Source organism: Erinaceus europaeus, chromosome 17 (assembly GCF_950295315.1).
Source record: "Erinaceus europaeus chromosome 17, mEriEur2.1, whole genome shotgun sequence".
NCBI lineage: Eukaryota > Metazoa > Chordata > Mammalia > Eulipotyphla > Erinaceidae > Erinaceus > Erinaceus europaeus.
The window spans coordinates 11665313-11684494 of NC_080178.1; the positions used below are offsets into that span (position 1 = coordinate 11665313).

The window sequence follows — 19182 nt, forward strand, 5'->3', positions numbered from 1 at the left end:
CTATGTCCTTCCCTGTTGATTTCTTATTATTCATGAAGATGGAAGAAACAGACCTGATGATACATGTGCTGCGGAAATTGAACTCAGGACCTCTTGCTTTAGAATCCAATGCTTTATTCACTGAGCCACCTCAGCCCACCCTCTTAATTTCTGTCTCTATCCAGTACATACTTAAAAAAAGATTAAAAAAAAAAAAAAAGGTTTCAGGGGATGCACCTGGTCCCCCCCTGCAGGGGGAAAAGCTTCAGGAGTGGTGAAGCAGGGCTGCAGGTGTCTCCTATCTCCCCTTCCCCTCTCAATTTCTGCCTCTAGCCAATAAATTTTTTTTTAAAAAAAGTGTCCAGATGGTGGTGCACCTGGTTCTGACCTGCAGGGGGGACACTTTCACACGCAGTGGATCAGGGCTGCAGGTATCTGTCTGTCTCTCTCCCCCTTCCCTCTGAATTTCTGGCTGTTTCTATCCAATAAAGATGGGGGGGGGGCGGGAGTCAGGCGGTAGTGCAGTGGCTTAAGTGCATGTGGTGAGAAGCCCAAGAACAAGCTTAAGGATCCTGGTTTGAGCCCCTGGCTCCCCTTCTGCAGGGGAGTCGTTTCACAGGTGGTGAAGCAGGTCTGAAGGTGTCTTTCTCTCCCCCTCCTCTATTTCCCTCTGTTCTATCCAACAATGAAGACATCAATAACTACAAAAAAAAAAAAAAAAGGCAACAAAAAAGGGAAAATTAAAAAAAAAGCTTCACAAGTGGTGGAGCAGGGCTGCAGGTGTCTTACCTCTCTCCCTCTCTAAATTTCTGTCCTAGCCAAAAATAAATAAAGAAAAAAATGGCCTCCAGGCGCAGTGGATTCGTAGTCCTGGCACAAAGCCCCATTGATAACCCTGGAGGCAAACAAAAGAAAAATGAAATTATAGAGCCGTGGAGATAACATAATGGCTATGGCAGACAACTTTCATACATGATGCTCTGATCCCAGGTTCAATACCACCAATAGGCTAGAGCTAAATAGTATTTGGGGGCTGGGGAGACAGCATAATGGTTATGCAAAAGCCTTTCAAGTCTGAGGCTCTGAGGTCCCAGATTCAGTCCCCAGCACCACTAAGTCAGAACTGAGCATTGTTCTAGTCTCTCCTCTCTCATGGTATCTTTCCCTCTATATCTACTCTTTCTCATTAAAATAAATATTTAAAAAAATAGTATTCTGGTCTTTCTCTCATTAAAATAAATTACAATTAGTATCAGCTGCTAGTAATGCAACAGTGTTTTTGTAAACTAGAAAAAGACCATCGCCAAATTAGATTCTGTTAAATGAGTAGGCTTTTCCCTCTAGGTGATAGTGAGTTACCATTTAATTTCTTTCTACTCCAGTGGCTTAAGTTTTTAGCATAAGGGGTCATAAAAAAGAGCCAACAACCCCTGACTAGAAGGTATGGCTGGCTCCCAAGAGAAGGCATGGTAAAACAGGAAAGGAGTAACAGCCAAGCAAAAGGAAAGCCATCCTTGCTTGGACCTTGTGTAACAGGAAGCAGCATTAAAATCCAAGAGGACACACTCCACCGGTCAGTGCAGCCACAGGAGATAGGGTGAATTCAATCCAAATGGTTGTTTATTCTAAAACTGGAAGCTACTGTGCCTACATTTTTGCCAGAATGTTGTAATGAGAACAGGGGAGAAAAAAGTTACAGATGTAAACAATGACACAGTTACATTTTTTTTTAAATGGTAAAACCCTTTTTTACTGGCCACTTCCAAGAATGCTTTACAGGTTGTGCAAAAAACATTTACAGGCTCCATGTGGTGTTTTCTCACAAGCTTTTCCATCTAAGACAACTACAACAGATGTCTGATAAAACACTAACACAAGTCTTCTAAGAAAAACAAGGCTAAGGATCTCTCCTGTTAATCCACATTTTCCCCCTTTAACATCATTTTTTCATAACAAAAGAGACAGAAACAAAACCCAGGTATCATCTACTGTTGTCGCATGTGATCTCAGGCTAAACCAACAACAACATGGCAGTTGCACTCTACCCACCAAAAAAAAAAATTTTTTTTAAGGTTGCTTTTTATTGTCAAAAATTAACAGCATAATCCTTCCCTAGCCCTTCCTCCTGGTCAGAAGCCCCAGAGTGGCTTGAACTTTTCTTGTCCCCCTGAGTCTGAGAGCTTTAGCATCCTCAAAACACACCTGAGGATTGTATGCTACTCCTGGAGAACTAGGTATCTCAAAGGGGTGGAAGCTTCTGCCTAGAGTCAACTTTCTTTAACACAATCTTGTCCTAAGGGGATTTCTTTGGGCTTTTTTTTTTTATTCTAAATCTTGCCCTGATACTCTGAGCATAGCTGTCTAACTCCCTTAACAGTGGGTTACAGAAAAATTCATGCAATCACTTCACCCACTGCCACAAAAATCGCTTTTTACGGCACCACAGGAGAGTAGGCGCCAAGAGAAAGGACATCATTACTAGCAAGCAAACCTATCTCCTACCTAGTCTCCCTCATTCCTGCCTTGGGATCAGAGGTCATGTGGAGCAGAAGAGTGTCACAGACAGGGGCAACTAGAAGGCTAGAATGAGGGTCTGCACCGAGAGAAGGGTGGCATGGGAGAGGGAATCTCAGCACAAAACTGTAACAGAGGATTGCCCCAGTGAGGACATGGAAGTGAAGCATCATCTAGCACAACCTAGTATTTTCCCTTGCCAGGAAGTGCTGCAACATGTGGTGTTGGCTGAGTAAGCTCTTGGCTGACAAAATGCTGAGCAGTAACATGGATTAAAACTGAAGCTAAATATTCAAAGAGCATTCCCATAGCCCACCCATAATCTTGAGCCCAGCAACTGGAAGCTGCTTGTCAAGAACTGGGAGGGTGTTGGTAAAATTACAGACAAAAAAAAAAAAAATCCCAACTGAAGTCTCTTGGCTAGAGGCCTCTCTGGGGACAGACAGGGAAAGCACCCCAGGAGCAATCCTGTCTTAAGAAGGGGGTGATCCCTTTCATGCACGCATTATACACACTCACATTCACGCTCTTCCCAAGTTTCAGCAGCCCCACTGAGCTGCCTCCCCCCCCCCCCCCTTTTCTAGTCGTTCCCTACCTGTGTATCAAAAAAACCAGCAGGGGACTTGCCCTCCATACTGTATAAAATAGTTGCTTTTCTCAGCACCTGGGCCTGGTAGCCCACACCACAGGATTCACCTATATACATATCCTGCTGCACTGAAGAGTTCTGTGTGAGCTGAAACCCTGAGAATCGTCCCTTCTCTCATGTTAGAAGAGGACAGAAACTCTTAACAGAGATGATACTAGAGACTTCCCATCCATCAATCTTGGAAGACAGAGTGGAGACTGGCAAATTACAATCTTCAGGCCGAGGGCTGCTATCTCATTCGTTCCTCTGCCCCAGTTTTTATGGGAATTAGAGGGTGCAAGCTATTCTGCTCTGCAGTCAGAATAGTCCCCATGCCTCCTTGGCCTGGGAACCCTAAGTAACAGAACCAACCACCCAATGCCTAGATTCCGTGCCTCAGCGAAATAAAAAAGGCACAGAAGCAGAAACAGATAGGGACACTTTGGCCTCCCAGCCCACCAAACCAGACCAGATATCCCAAGAGGGAAAGGTTGGTAAAGAAAATACAAACGGTTAGTTGGTGCAACTGATTGATAAGATCCAATTGTTTATTTTCACTGCCCCCGTCACAAGTTCTCCCTCTGTCCCCACTCCTGCCTGCTCTGGAGAATGCTCTCATGCTTCCCCACCCTCCACACCTCACTCTCCCTTACTTAGCTGTCAGTCCAGCTGCCTTAGAAATGTCAGAAGGGTGACATCTTCCTTCAGTTCTTTCCTATCCGACTGCAGGGTACAGGACAGGCAGCCCTAAGTGCTGCTTTCTGCGCAAATGTTTTTGATTACAAATATCTAACTAGGTTTGAAATGTTTTATAGAATAAGACAATATTCTTTTCAACAAACTTTTAAAAAAATGTACAGTTTTGTTGTTGGTTTTCACCTCCCCCCTCCCTCCCCTGCTTGCGCACCCTCCCCCCCCACCGCCCCTCCCCGGCAGCTCAGCCCCACCCCGACAGCCCCTGTTTTCCTTGGTTGTGTTTTGAGGGGTGCTTGGCACCCCCAGAGATTCAGCTTCATGGCTGATAGGCGACAATGGCAGGGGCTTCACCGATACCCTTGGTAACCGTAGTAGTTCCTGTAGTACCGATCTCTGTCCTGGGGGTGGTGGTAGTAGTAATTCTGCCACTAGAAAAGAGGGGAAACCCCATCACTGAGGCACAGCTAGCTGAAGACAAACGCATGACACACAGACTCCTCTGCTCCTGCCTCCTTCCCCCGCTTCCCCAGGAAATACTTACATCCCGATTGTACTGTCTGTAATAATCTCGGTATCTGTTGTACTCATAATCTCCCCTGTAGAATCGATCATATTCTCCCCTGTATCGATCGTAGAAATTACGGTAACCCTGAGGAAGAAGAGTAAAGATTATGGGTTTTCAGTATCATGATCCACTGCTACCCTCCCTCATAAATGAGACATGTTTTTAGCTTGATATTAGAAGTAGGTGTAATCTTCCCAGGAGAAGTTTATATGAAGGAACATGTTAAATGGGCAAAACCCTAAGCCCTGAGGAAACAGCCCAAACCACTCTGCTCCCCCAAGCCAATAGGAATGGCTATCAGGGTCCAGAGGGAGGAGCAGAAGCGCTGCACTCACCCCTCTGTTTCCAGGCTGCCCCCAGTACTGCTGCCCATAGGCTCTGTTGTCGTAGCCTCGGCGCTGCCCGCCCACTGGAAGAGAAATGGAGAGCGCGCTAAGACAGCTGGCAAGGGGTCCTGGCTCCACATCTGAGTGGAAATCAAAAACTTGGAGCCAAAGGCAATTCTGGGGAAAAATGGGAAGCCTGCTTCTGACAGGCTCGCACAGTGTTAAAGTACTAGTTAGGATCTTTTAAAAGTCTGAGGGGAGGGCAGAGGAATAGACACAAGAAAACCAAGTCACTTCCTTTTGACACCCCCTCCCCCATTCCTGTAAAACCTTTACGATGGTAAAAGAATACATGGCAAATCTAGAAACAATACAGTAAAAACTGTTCACAGAATGAGACTTTCAGTCCTTTGGAAAGGACCTCAGGTGCCATAAGCCAGACCCATCATTTTATACAAAATGAAACAAAGCTAAATCATCAACTTCTTCACAGCAGGAACTATTACCATTCTCAGCACATAGTGCATAGCAGGCACTAAAAAGTATGACATACACTATATACTTTTTAAAAACTAATTTCACATACACTCTTAAAAGACCAGTGAATGCACACTGAGGGATTAATGAACAAAACAGACATTCAGGAGGGAAAGCCATTAGACATTTAGGAGGGAAATCCATTACATTAACAGGCTCCAACTTACTTTGTAACCTCCCAAATCACTAAATAATGCATTCACTGTCTGGTTTTTACAGTTGGATTGATCCAATGACAAAGCAGCAAGGAAACAAACTGAATCTGATTTTACCACAAACTCTTCAGATATACTGCAACAGTGAAGTGGGGGAAACCAATGTGTAAAAAAAAGGAAAACTAGGCAGAGGGCAAGGTTCAAGCATCATTCTTCAAAGAAACATTTTTTTTTTTGTTGAGGAATCATGAAAAAAAAAGCATAAGATAGGGGTAATAATAGAAGACAAAGAAAAAAGTTTCTGAAGAAGGTACTTCCTTATTTGCTGTCAGTGACTTAGTTTCCTTGGCCTTTCCTGTGGAGCCTGCTACACTCTGCACAAAGAACAGGCTTAAGGCTGGGGATGGCAGGTCCCCAGGACTCACCATAGCCTTGGCCTCGGCTTCGGTTCTGCCGGTTGCGCTTATTTCGATTGTTTCGACGGTTTGTCCGCTTCTCGGAGGGTGGCAGCAACTTCCTGGCCTCTTCCTTGTACTTTGTGACGATGGGCTGAGCTTCCTCCTTCTCCAGCTCCCCATATGTCACCTCATCCATATAGTCGCATTTTTCCGGTAGAGAGAAATTGGCTATGAAAATAAGGGAGAAACTTGTGGGCCCTGAAGAGAGGACAGATGGCTAAAAGCTTACTGTGAAAACTACTATGGCAGTCTGCAGGGTGAAGTGGCTGTCAGATCTCCAACTTGCAAACATGAGGTTCTGAGTTTGATGCTTGGCACCCCACATGCTAGAGTACTGCTTTGATCTCTATCTCATGGGGGGAAGGGGATCTCTACTGTACTTTTTTTTGCCACCAAAAGTTACTGCTGGGGCTTAGTGCCTGCATGACTAATCCACTGCTCCTGGAAGTCATCGTCATCTCCCCCCAACCTCCTTTGTTTCTCTCTCTTGGATAGAACAGAGAGAACTTGAGAGGAGAGAGACAGAGACACCTATAGTACTTGATTCATCATTAATGAAACTTGCTTCCCCCTGGAAGGTAGGGAGCAGTGGCTCAAACCTTGGTCCTTGGACATGGTACTGTGTGCTTAACCAGATGTGCTACTGCCTGCCTCCAACTTTCTCTACTATATCAGTGCTCAGCTCTGGCTTATGGCAGTTCAGGAACTGAACCTGGGAACTGAGAGCCTCCGGCATGACAGACTAAGGCACAAAAATGTGATAGGTTCGTATCCATTCACATTTAATTAAATTTTTGCTGTTAGAGCTTCTCTGGGGTTTGGTGCCTGTAGGATTCCACAACTGCTGGATTCCTCCCCACCCCCCAAAATAGAAAGACATGCACAGACACTATAAAACTACTTCTCTTGTTTGTAAAGCCTCCTCATTACATGGTGCTCCCATGTGAAGGAGACTCAAAATTGGGTGCTTACAGTTAAGTGCTTTGCCAGTTGAGCTATCCCCTCGCATGGTTAAAAGTATTTACCAATATTTTAACAGTTGCAAGTAGATTTACAAATTCTCAAGTGATCATAATAACTTAGGCGTGAACTAAACTAACGTTTCTTATCAGAACAAAAGCAGGAGGCAGAGGCTAAAAGTAACTGAGAAAGTCTTGGTGTTGGCTAGATAAGAGGCTAAGATACTTTTAGTGACCCTAGAGGTGGCCCAGTGTATAAACTCTCAAGCCTGAGGTCCTAAGTTCCATCTTTGATATTAAATATGCTCAGGTTCTCTCTCCCTCTCTCATTATTAATACATTCCTTTTTCTTTTCTTTCTTTCTTTTTTTTTAGGGATTTATTGATTTATTCCCGAGAGAGATAGGAGAGAAAGAACCAGACATCTCTCTGGTACATGTGCTGCCAGGGATTGAACTCGGGACCTCATGGTTAAGAAGTCAATGCTTGGGGCCAGTTGGTGGCGCACCTGGTTGAGCGCACATTTTGCAATGCATAAGAACCCAGGTTAGAGCCCCTGACCTCTACCTGCAGGGGTAAAGCTTTTCAAGTGGTAAATTAGGGTTGCAGGTGTCTTTCTGTCTTTTTTCCTCTCTGTCTCTCCATTCCACTCAATTTCTGATAGTCTCTATCCAATAAATAAATAAAGATTAAAAAAAAAAAAAAAGAATCCAATGCTTTTGGGAGTCTGGGATGTAGCACAATGGGTTAAGTGCAGGTGGCGTGAAGCACAAGTACCAGCTTAAGGATCCTGGTGTCAGCCCCTGGTCCCCCACCTGCAGGGGAGTCGCTTCACAGGCAGTGAAGCTCATCTGCAGGTGTGTATCTTTCTCTTACCCTGCCTTTCCCTCCTCTCCATTTCTGTCCTCTCCAACAACGATGACATCAATAACAACAATAATCAAACCACAGGGCAACAAAAGGGAATAAATAAAAAATTTAAAAAGCCAATGCTTTTTTAAAAAAAAAATTATTTATTGTCCCTTTGTCTTATTGTTGTAGTTATTGTTATTGATGTCATTGTTGGATAGAACAAAGAGAAATGGAGAGAGGAGGGGAAGACAGAGGGGGAGAGAAAGACATGTGCAGACCTGCTTCACTGCTTGTGAAGCGACTCCCCTACAGGTGGGGAGCCAGGGGCTTGAACCGGGATCCTTGTGCTTCATGCCATGTGCACTTAACCCACTGTGCTATTGCCCAACTCCCAATCCAATGCTTTATCCACTGCGCCACCTCCTGGACCACATTAATACATTCTTTTAAAAAGGCAAAGGGGGAGGTAGATAGCATAATGGTTATGCAAAGAGACTCTCATGCCTGAGGCACTGAAGTCCCAGGTTCAATCCCTTGGACCACCATAAACCAGAGCTGAGGAATGCTCTGGCAAAAAAAAAAAATTAAAGAAGTAATAGTAATAGTAAAAAGCAATCCAAGACAGTCTTTGATTCATCTAAGAACAGGAAAGGAGCACATTCCGTTCTGTTCAGGATGGGCACTGTACAGGACAGAAGCCACATTAGCTATCAAACTCAGCAGCTTAGTCCCAAGAGAACTCAGTTTGATGGGTGCTCTCTTTAGGTGTGGGGAAGACAGCATAATGGCTATGCAAAAACTCTCATGCCTGAGGCTCTGAGATCCCAGGTTCAATCCCCCAACACCATGAGCAGTAAGTGCTCTGGTAAAAAAAATAAAGTAGTCCAGTGGATAAAGCACTGGACTCTCAAGCATGAAGTACCAAATTCAATCCCTGACAGCACAGCATATGTACCAGAGTGATGTCTGGTGTGTCCTTCCTCTCTCATCTCTCTCCCCGGCTCCTACTTGCAGGGGAATTGCTTCACAAGTGGTGAAGCAGGTCTGCAGGTGTCTATCTTCCCCTCCTCTCTCCATTTCTCTGTTCTATCCACCAACACCGACATCAATCATAACTACAATAATAAGACAACAAGGGCAACAAAAGGAAACAGATAATATTAAATAATAATAATAATAAACTTCTAAACATTTATCTTATTTTTAAAAAATATTTTATTTATTCCCTTTTGTTGCCCTTGTTGTTTTATTGTTGTAGTTATTGATGTCGTTGTTGGATAGGACAGAGAGAAATGGAGAGAGGAGGGGAAGATAGAGAGGGGAGAGAAAGATAGACACCTGCAGACCCGCTTCACCGTCTTTGAAGCGATTCCCCTGCAAGGTGGGGAACCAGGGGCTCGAATCAGGAACCTTACACCGGTTCTTGTACTTTGCGCCACCTGTGCTTAACCCACTGCACTACCGCCCGACTCCCAACATTTATCTTATTACTAATAACTTAACATTGGCTTATAAATGATATGATTTCAGGTGGCAAGGCAATGGCGCGTCCTATTAAGGGAAGGTTTTATTTGTACTATGTACAAAGACCCTGGTTCAAGTCATGCACCCATACTGTCTTCCTCCTCAATTTTCCCCTATCAACCACATTAAATAAAATTAGAAGAGACTAAGACAACAAGGGCAACAAAATGGAAAATAAATTTAAGAAAAGTTAGAAGCGACTGATTTCTGGGATATAGTTTCATTCATACATATATGTATACACTCCATACATCCACGTAAGCAGTCCTTCTCAGAAGGCTCTCAATTCTTAGATGAATTCATTTAGCCCTCAGGTTTATAAAACTAAACTGGGGCCAGGTGGTGGAGCATCTGGTCAAGTGCACATGTTACAATGTGCAAGGACCTGGGTTCAAGCCTTCATTCCTCACCTGCAGTGGGAAAGCTTCACAAGTGTTGAAGCAGTGATGCAGCTATCTCTTTCTCCCTCTTCTCAATTTCTGGTTATCAAATAAAATAAAATATTATTAAAAAAAAAAAGTAAACCAAATTCTTCTGAATGCCTGAATATGAGTTATGGATGAGCATATTTGATTCTGAGTGAACTTGGAGTGAACTTGTTTCTAACTAGCTCCCATGCTTGGGCATTATTTGAATCTAGAGCCCTAACTGGTAGTGCAGGTGTAATGCCAGGAACAGAGAGCAGCAAGGGGGAGAAATCCTATTCTGAACAGAATAGCAGGAAGTAGAATCAATCTAAGTGTAACTTTCTGAGACCTTGCTATATTAGGTTGCATTAAACATTTAGGACACACAACCAAAGACAAACCAACCCAGATCACCTAAGTCTAATGAATGTCTTTAAAAAAAAAAAAAAGATACATTGATGAGATTATTCACTCTGACCACTATTTAAAATTTTTTTTTAAGATTTTATTTTTATTTATTTATTCCCTTTTGTTGCCCTTGTTGGATAGGACAGAGAGAAATGGAGGGAGAAGGGGAAGACAGAGGGGGGAGAAAAAGACAGACACCTGCAGAACTGCTTCACCGCATGTGAAGAGACTCCCCTGCAGGTGGGGAGCCGGGGGCTCGAACCGGGATCTTTACGCCGGTCCTTGCGCTTTGCACCACATGTGCTTAACCCGCTGTGCTACCGCCCGACTCCCTAAATTTTTTTTTTTTTTAAATTACTTTGTTGGGGGAGTCGGGCGGTAGTGCAGCGGGTTAAGAGCGCATGGCGCAAAGCGCAAGGACTGGTGTAAAGATCCTGGTTCAAGCCCCAGGCTCCCCACCTGCAGGGGAGTCGCTTCACAAGCGGTGAAGCAGGTCTGCAGGTGTTTATCTTTCTCCCCCTCTGTCTCTCCCTCTCCATTTCTCTCTGTCCTATCCAACAACAATGACATCAATAACAACAATCACTACAACAATAAAACAACAAGAGCAACAAAATAAATATTTAAAAAAATGTTTTAAATTATCTTTGTTGGATAGGGACAGTCAGAAATTGAGAGGGGAAGAGGAAATAGGGAGAGAGAAACAGAGAGACACCTGCAGCTCTGCTTCACCACTCACAAAGCTTTCCCCCTATAGGTGGGGACCAGGAGCTCGAACCTGGGTCCTTGCACACTGTTACATGTGCGCTCAACTAGGTGCGCTACCACCTGGCCCTCAGCTACTAGTTTTATTTTAAAGGTTTATTTTATTTTATTTATTTATTCTCTTTTGTTGCCCTTGTTGTTTTGTTGTTGTAGTCGTTGTTGGATAGGACAGAGAGAAATGGAGAGAGGAGGGGAAGACAGAGAGGAGAGAAAGACAGACACCTGCAGACCTGCTTCACCGCATGTGAAGCAACTCCCCTGCAGGTGGGGAGCCGGCGTTGGAACTGGGATCCTTATGGCGATCCTTGTGCTTTGCGCCACCTGTGCTTAACCACTAGTTTTATTTTAATCATTGCTATTCCCCTCCTCTAGAATAAAGAATAGCAAAACCCTTCCTAGAATTGTTTTGGGAGCTGGGTGGGTGGTGGCACAGCGGATTGAGTGCACATGGCAGAAAGAGCATGGACCAGCATCAGGACCCTGGTTTGAGCCCTCGGCTCCCCACCTGCAGGGGGTTTGCTTCACAGGCAGTGAGGCAGGTCTGCAGGTGTCTATCTTTCTCTCCCTGTCATCCCCTCCTCTCTCGCTTTCTTTCTGTCCTATCCAACAATGACAGCAACAATAATAACAACGATGATAAACACAGGGGCAAGAAAAGGGGGAAAATTAAAATAATAAATCTCTAAAAAAAAATTCAGTTTTATTTCAACAGTATAGTACTAGACAAACAACAGACATCTGTATCTACTCAGTTATTAATGGACTCAGTGACTTAATTACCTATGGTCAATCACTCACTACTCCTACCCATTCATTCTGTTTATATCCATTCATTTGCTCTGTAGATTTAGATAAGCACTCCAGTTCTAAGACACAATGACAGGATCTCAATTTGTGTAGTTTTAGCCCACCTTTCATCTCCAGCATTATAGACTCAGGCACATCATCTCCCTCCACTTCCTTCCTCAACTCCAGTCTCTTCTTCCAGTCTTCCTCATTTGGAACAACTACCACAACTTTCCTTGAGAAAGTCTTGAACAGCAATAACTTCCGTCGTTGGCCAGAGTTGTATACATTACACTTGGAACAAGAGAAATAAGACATTTTAAAACCTAGTTAGTAACTGAGCCAAGGTTTGAATAGGCTCTAGTATTTTTTCCAATGCCTCTGTGTTTTATATTGTGGATTCAAATACCCTCTGGTAAAAACCCTAGTAAGAGGCATCTCTAAATTCAAAACATTACAACCACAACACATAAGCAGCCAATCATAATTAGGTAAACTAACGCTTTTCTAATTCAGTCTCTACATGTATAGACCACTTTGACTGTAACCAACATATGAGATTAAAAGGGTAGCAATGCTTTATCCTCGGGAATTGTAAATATTAATTTCTTTTATATGTTGAACAATACCTACTTGATCAAGAATGAAGTTCCTCTTTGTCCGAGAAGCAATCTGGACTAGCTTACTAAGGCACTGGGAGGCTTGCTGAACTAAAAGGTCTCGGCTTTTGGGATCCATCTCTGGCTCCTCCAGCCCCTTCATCTGATGAGTTGAAGAGGAAAAGAAATACAAGAAGTTGTGCAACAAGTCAAAGTCTAAGCATCACTGAAAAGTACCACCTTTTTAAATGCCATCAAAGCTACCACTTCATCTCCACTATTCGGAACCTTGTACAACTCATTTCTTCCCATCTCAATCTGAACACATTCCAGATTTTTTGTTTGTTTTCAGAATTTTGACAACACAGCAAAAGAAATACATCTATTGTAAATACAGAAAAGGATCAATGCCATGTAAATACATGAAACCACTGTACCAGACACTTGAACAACTGACTCCAGTGGAAAATGTTAGGCCTCTTGATATCACTAGAACAGAGATAAGATCTAACAACCCCCAGCAACTCACCCTCATTTGATTGAGGACTGTCTCAGCTCCCAGGACATTGTATCTTTTCTCAGGGTTTTCTTTTGCAAATTTTAGTGCCCACTGTGTCTTTCCAGATCCAGGCAGTCCCACCATTAGAATCACCTGCAAGTAAACAGAAACAGGAATGCTTTGAAAAATAGGCTAAGGGCTGCCCCCACTTAACTCAGACCTTGCCTAACCATATTTCTGTTACTTTACTGTTCTGTAACTTCATTTTAATAAACTTTACTGTGGGGGAGTCGGGCTGTAGCGCAGCGGGTTAAGCGCAGGTGGCGCAAAGCGCAAGGACGGGCATAAAATTCCCAGTTCGAATCCCGGCTCCCCACCTGCAGGGGCGTCGCTTCACAGGCGGTGAAGCAGGTCTGCAGGTGTCTATCTTTCTCCCCTCCTCTCTGTCTTCCCCTCCTCTCTCCATTTCTCTCTGTCCTATCCAACGACAACAATAATAACTACAACAATAAAAAAACAACAAGGGCAACAAAAGGGAATAAATAAATAAAATAAATATTTAAAAAAAAAAAAATAAAAAAATAAACTTTACTGTGGTCCAGGAGGTGGAACAATGAATAAAGCACTGGATTCTCAAGCATGAGGTCCTGAATTCAATCCCTGGCAGCACATATACCAGAGTGATATCTGGTTCTCTCTCTCTTCCTATCTTTCTCATGAATAAAAAAAAAAAAAAAAAAAAAACTTTACATACAAATAAAGGTAAGTGTTACGATCACAAAGTCTAATTTAAGTTGCTGGGGATATAACTTAGGAAGCAGACAGCAGTACTTGTATACACAAGACCCTGAGGTTAATAATCAAAGGCACTGTGGTGTAAAGCTTTGAGGAAATGACTTATCCACCATCCCCAAAGGCTCAAGCACTCATTTTTTGTACATCAGCATACCTCACACTCCTCTATGGTCTTGGGAGGGACTGCAGTGCGCACACGCTCTTCGACAGGAACGGCATGGATGAACACAAACTCTTCTGGTGGTGGAAAGAAGGGCTCCTCCTTTTGACCAAAGTTTAATTCTACAACACAATTTTTGCAGAGGACATGGGGTAGAAGGGCCCGATCTCCCAGGGATTCTTTGCTGATCCGGAATGCAACACCTAGGTCTTCACCATTCTTGGAGAAGGAAAGCTCAACTTCTTCAGACTTGAAATTCTAAAATGACAGGGTGGGGGTATAGCATGATGATTATGTAAAGAAACTTTCATGCCTGAGGCTCTCAACTCCCAGGTTCAATCCCCTACACCGCCATAAACCAGAGATGAGCAGTGCTCTGGTTAAAAAAAAAAAAATTCTACAGTGACAAAAGAATCCATGGGCTCAAGATTGGAGGTTGGTTAAATTTCACAATTTTATCATTTTTTTTTTTACTCAAGACTGTTGTGCAAGGCAGGTAAGCAAGCAATTATTATGTCAAATTCATACAAGATAGCAGCTGGCAAGAAGTAAAAGAAACTCCTAATCCCTACTACTTTGTACAGTCTACAACTTCCAGGATGACTTACAGCAAAGCAGCCAATGACATCATTCTCCCCAAAAGTCTGGCCAAATTCTTCAAACTGTCCATTCTCTGCCTTGAGGCCTCGTCCATCGAAACCATAAGAGAATTCATCTTCACCTAGAACAGTCAAAAATCAGCTATCCACACCCAAACTTTACATAAACTAGTAAAACAAATGCCAGTGACAAAAGTTGAAAAGAAAAAAAAAATTTTTTTTACCAAGTTGTGGGCGGGAAAAATCAACAGACCATCCAACTCGAAGGAGAGAAACTTCTGTGCAGCCTTCTTTCATTGGGAGATTCTGGGTTACCTGGTAAGGTCAGAAAAGTAAATTCTCAGATACTCTTCTGGCCAACCCAGGTCAAGTATGAGTTAGAAAAACAAGATGGGTGCAGGATTTGAATGAGTGAAGCCCCAAGTTGAACTGCCAGCACCCACATTTGCCAGTGATGAATTGTGGTATGGTCTTTCTCATAAATCCTTAAGAAGAAATTTTTATACAAACTGATAAAGATTGCAAGTCAACATCAGAAATAACATGTGATGTTGATAAATTTAAACCAAGGCCACGAAGGTCAATTTCTTCATTAATATAATAAACTATTATTATTATTAAACCTTTCCCTGTACTAGTTTAAGAAATTGACAGGAATACAGGACATAGTAGCACTGAATAATGTAATGAATGAACAGTCTTAAAGAACTGAACACACTACCTTGGCCTCGAAGCAGACTTTCCCCTTTGTCACTCCGTAAGTACTCCTTGCTCCAGACCAAAGGGTAGGGAACTTCTCTGAGAAAAGTGGCTGCCCTCCATATCGGTCTTTGCTCACTTGAAAATGGAGATCCGAGGTATCTGTTGACAAAGAGTGGTTTACTCCAGTGTCCAACAGAACTCAGTTGTCAAGAGTGGATACAAAGTCTCCCAAGTGTGAAATCTCTTCAAAGTTACAGGCTTTGAAGTTTTAATCTTGGGATTCACTTTTTTTGATTCCTTGAAAACCCCAACCTATCTGCCTCATACATACACGTGTCCAGGTTCACCAGCGTTTGATCCTCCTCCTCATCCTTTGCTTCTTCCTCAGGTGGCGGGGGAGACTTTGAACTATATGTATGAGAGAAAAGCAAATACAATGTAACCCAAGTTTGTCTTTGAGGGGTGTCTGTCTGCATAATATCATGTCCCTTTCAAGCAACTAGGGAATATAAAATTCCAGCAGACAGCTTTTTTCAACAATTGGGAAATGGGCAACAGGAGCTTTCAGGATAGATTGTATCTAAAACTTATGCCTATAAAAACCTATTCCATTTTTAATCCACCCTCTTTCCAGATTCTCCAATCAATATCACGTATACCAAAATCAGAGCAGACACTCCCTTCAATGAAAGGGACTGTTTCCCTCACCGGCTGTGGTAAGCCTCCTCACGGAATTCATAGTAAGCTCGGCCATGTTCATCCTTCTCATCCCGCTGTCTCTTTACCCCCCGCCGCTCACCATCGGAGCCGGCTGGTTTTGACTTTTCACTATCTTGGTCATCTCCTACAAAAAGGAGGGAAAGAAAATCAACATTTTTCATACCGGAGTATAAATAAGCTCAGAAGCAATAAAAACTAAAGGGAAGTCTGGGTATTTGCCTAGGTAGGATAGTATTTTTCCAGCTGTGCTCATAGAATATTTTCTTTCCCAGGACCATCTTCCTGTCATTGGTTGGAATTTTACTTAAAAAAAAAAAAAAAAAGGAAAGTATGTGCTGATTAGCATCAAGCAGTAGACAAAAACTGATTTTTTTTTTTTTGCCTAATAAACTTATCTACTATGAGAAGTGGGAAGAAAGTAGCAAAATGGTTAAGTGAAAGACTCATGCCTGAGACACCTAAGGTCTCAGCTTCAACCCCTAGGCACCACATAAGCCAGTGCAAATGCTTTGGTAAATGATAAACAGTATTATTTCCTATCAATGTGACAAAGAAAACCCCAATTCTTAGAAGAAAAAAAAAACTCAGAGGTCACGTTTGACTTTTCATTGTCAGACTAATTAAGGTTAGATAATAAATACAATTTCAAACTAGTAGAGCACTGGAATTTCAGGCCTGAGGCTCCCAGTTCCATCCTCAGTACTGTATTTACAGGATGCTCATATTTTTGTCTCATGTGATTTACCCGTATAAATAAACCTTAAAAGAAAAAAACATGGCTTTCCCTATTCTACTCACACAGCAAAAGGTTCCAGTCTGTGATAAAACTGTATTTTTATCATGGATTTTTACTGAAAGTTGCAATGACAAGCCACAAGAGAACCATAAATACTGCATCTTTACTGCACATAATTTGGGGCAGAAAAGTGTTGTCATATATTTAGCAACATTTCTTACAAGAGGGAGATAAAATCTGGATTTCCCCCCCCCTTATGCCTTAAAAAGTAATCCTTTACCCTACCCCCCCTTTAAAAAAACCTGCTATTCATGATACACATGAAGTCAAAGGTTATGTAAGGAGATTCTTGTTCCAGGACATAGAACAAACAATCAGCACACTGCACGTGACTGTCATAGAATGGGTTCCAATTATACCATGATACTAAGTAGCAGCCTTAAAGAAAAAGAAAAGAAAAGAAAGAAGAAGAAAAAAAAAGTCTTAGGAAAGGAACCAAGGCAGCCTACTTCATAGTAAGGCTGGGAAGCAGCTCTCATTTCCCCCCTACGCTGATAACTACGGACCAGCTCAATCCAATCACTTCAAAGAGGGAAAAGGTCAAACGACTCCCCGGGGTGACTGACTGACCACACACACTGCCTCTGCACGAGGTGCTTCAAGGGACCCCGACACCTCAATCATTTCAATTCAAGAAGCCATGGGTCTGCAATGGAAGAGGGGGAAGAGGAGAGGAGAGGAGAGGAGAGGAGGGGAGGGGAGGGGAGGGGAGGGGAGGGGAGGGGAGGGGAGAGGAGAGGGCTAAGCCTACAGCGAGTCTACAGAAATGGCCAACCCCGTGCAGGCGGGAGCTGAAAAGTTTAGTCGGGAACATACCGGCCAGGAGAAAGCGACCCTAGGGCGGCAGGCAGACAAGTCTCAAACCCGCTCCTCCTGACCGCGCCAGGCTCCCCTAACTTCCCCCGCTTCTGGTTACCCATTAAACTCCCCACGCTCGCACCACCGAGCCAGCCGTCTGGTCCCCGGGCTGCCCAGGCGGGAGAGCAAGGTGGTTAGACCGCCAGGCTGTGAGTGTGGCTCAAGCTCGGTGCAAGGTGCGAGCCAGCCGGGGCGATCTGCGAGGACTGCTTAGCATTTCTCACGCCGCGCCTCCACCCCACCAGCCGCGCCTCCACACACACACACACACACTCACTCACACACTCACTCACACACACTCACTCACACACTCTCCCACACTCACACTCACACACTCACTCACACACACACTCACACACACTCACTCACACACACACACACTCACACACTCACTCACACACACACTCACACACACTCACACACACACACACACACACACTCACTCACACACACTCACACTCTCTCCCACACACACACACACACACTCTCTCACACACACACACACACTCACACTCTCTCCCACACACACACTCACTCACACTCTCTCCCACACACACACACACTCTCACACACACACACACACACTCTCTCACTCACACACACTCTCACACTCACTCGGTAATCTACGGGGTCACCCAAAGGCCGAAGCCTCTGTCAGTCAGTCGGTCGGTCTGGTGGTTTGTCCGTGGGCGCGATCGCCGACCCCTCCTCGGGCCCCTCTGCAGCTTTGGGGGAAGAGAAGCGGCGAGCCCGCCAGTCGGCAGCGTGCAAACGCGCCCCCCGCCACCCCGGAGCCCCGGCGGCGCCTCACCTTGTTCCTCCGCGGCCTTGTCAGCCGGCGCCTCAGAGCCCGGCGTCTCGTCGCCGCTCCGCTCCTCCGGCTCCTCCTCCTCCGTTTTGCCGGGGCCCTGCTCCTCGCCACCATTGACCCCACCTGCCTCGGCCGCCGCCGCCTCCTCCTCCTCCTCAGGCTCCGGCTTCTCCTCCGCCGGCTGCTCGGGAGCGTCGGGCTCGGCCGCGGCCTCCATGGCTGCCGCCTCCTCCGGGGGCTCCGGCGGCGGCTGCGCGGCCTGGGCAGGAGGTGGCGGCTCTTCGTCCTCGTCCTCAAGCAGCGCCTCCTCGTCCTCCTCCTCCTCGTCGTCGTCCTCCTCGTCCCCGCCAGGGCCGCCGCCCGACGCGGCCACAGGCCGAGGCTCCGCCTTGCAGGCCCCGCCGGGCCCAGCTCCGGCCCCGCCGCCGGCCTCGTCCTCGAGCATCTCGGCGTCCAGCGCCTCCTGCAGCCGCTGCGCCAGATCCATCTTGAGGCCGCGCGAGTCCAGGCCCCGCCGCTGCAGCTCCGACCGCAGCTCGGTCACTTTCAGCCGCTTCACCTCCATCGCCGCCGCCGCCTCCTCCGCCTCCCGCCGCCTCCTCCCCTGCGAACCGTCGACCGAGCCCGACCGCGCAGGCGCCACCGCCGCCCGCCTCCGTCTCACGCGCCGCCACTGAGCCCGCGCGAGCGAGCGAGCGAGCGCACGCACGCAAGCACGCACACACGCACGCAGGCCGCGCGACGCCTTGGCTACGCAGCACTCCTCGCTGCTTCCTCTCTCTCCTCCCCCCCTTTCGCCCCGCGGAGCCCCGAAGCAGCGCAGCCGGGAGTCGCTACGCCTCCAGTTCCCTGGATTCCCCCCGTCGCGGGCCGGCGGGCGGGCGGGCGGGCGCCAAGAACGACGGACTTCCCCTCTCGACTTCCCGCCCCTTTTCTGTCTTTGGGCCAATCGCCGCCGGGGCTGTCGCCGCGCAGCCGCACTGACGCTCAGGGCTGGCTTAGACCCAAGTGCCTCGTAGCGCCTGGCGTGTGCGCGCCCGCCCCGCCGCGCTTCAGGCGGGCACTCCGCGCAGCCGCTGGGCGCC

The 19182-nt window shown here is 45.6% G+C and overlaps 1 protein-coding gene across 2 annotated transcripts; it reads right to left on the reverse strand.

Annotated features, from left to right (window-relative positions):
• Positions 1-1581: 1581 nt before the first annotated feature.
• HNRNPUL2 (heterogeneous nuclear ribonucleoprotein U like 2) lies at positions 1582-18942 on the reverse strand. 2 transcript variants are annotated; one of them, XM_007526353.3, is made up of 14 exons: positions 18098-18935; positions 15621-15756; positions 15244-15320; positions 14932-15071; positions 14435-14525; positions 14220-14332; positions 13606-13869; positions 12687-12809; positions 12192-12320; positions 11684-11852; positions 5826-6026; positions 4718-4791; positions 4359-4466; positions 1582-4245 (listed from the first exon to the last, which is right to left on the reverse strand). In XM_007526353.3, exons 1-14 carry the CDS (start codon positions 18660-18662, stop codon positions 4165-4167), a joined length of 2271 nt encoding a protein of 756 aa, XP_007526415.1. In that variant the 5' UTR covers positions 18663-18935; the 3' UTR covers positions 1582-4164. The 2 variants fall into 2 exon arrangements, with proteins under 2 accessions (XP_007526415.1, XP_060032339.1); XM_060176356.1 differs by lacking the exons at positions 1582-4245; positions 4718-4791 and having other exon boundaries at positions 4396-4466; positions 18098-18942.
• Positions 18943-19182: the final 240 nt, after the last annotated feature.

Excerpts from the sequence above, each read along its gene's own strand:
- HNRNPUL2 (XM_007526353.3), bottom strand. The coding sequence starts at position 18,662 with ATGGAGGTGAAGCGGCTGAAAGTGACCGAGCTGCGGTCGGAGCTGCAG. Across the intron at positions 15,321-15,620 it reads GAGGAGGCTTACCACAGCCG|TTCAAAGTCTCCCCCGCCAC; the intron begins GTGAGGGAAACA and ends TCATACATATAG. Across the intron at positions 14,526-14,931 it reads AAGTCTGCTTCGAGGCCAAG|GTAACCCAGAATCTCCCAAT; the intron begins GTAGTGTGTTCA and ends TGACCTTACCAG.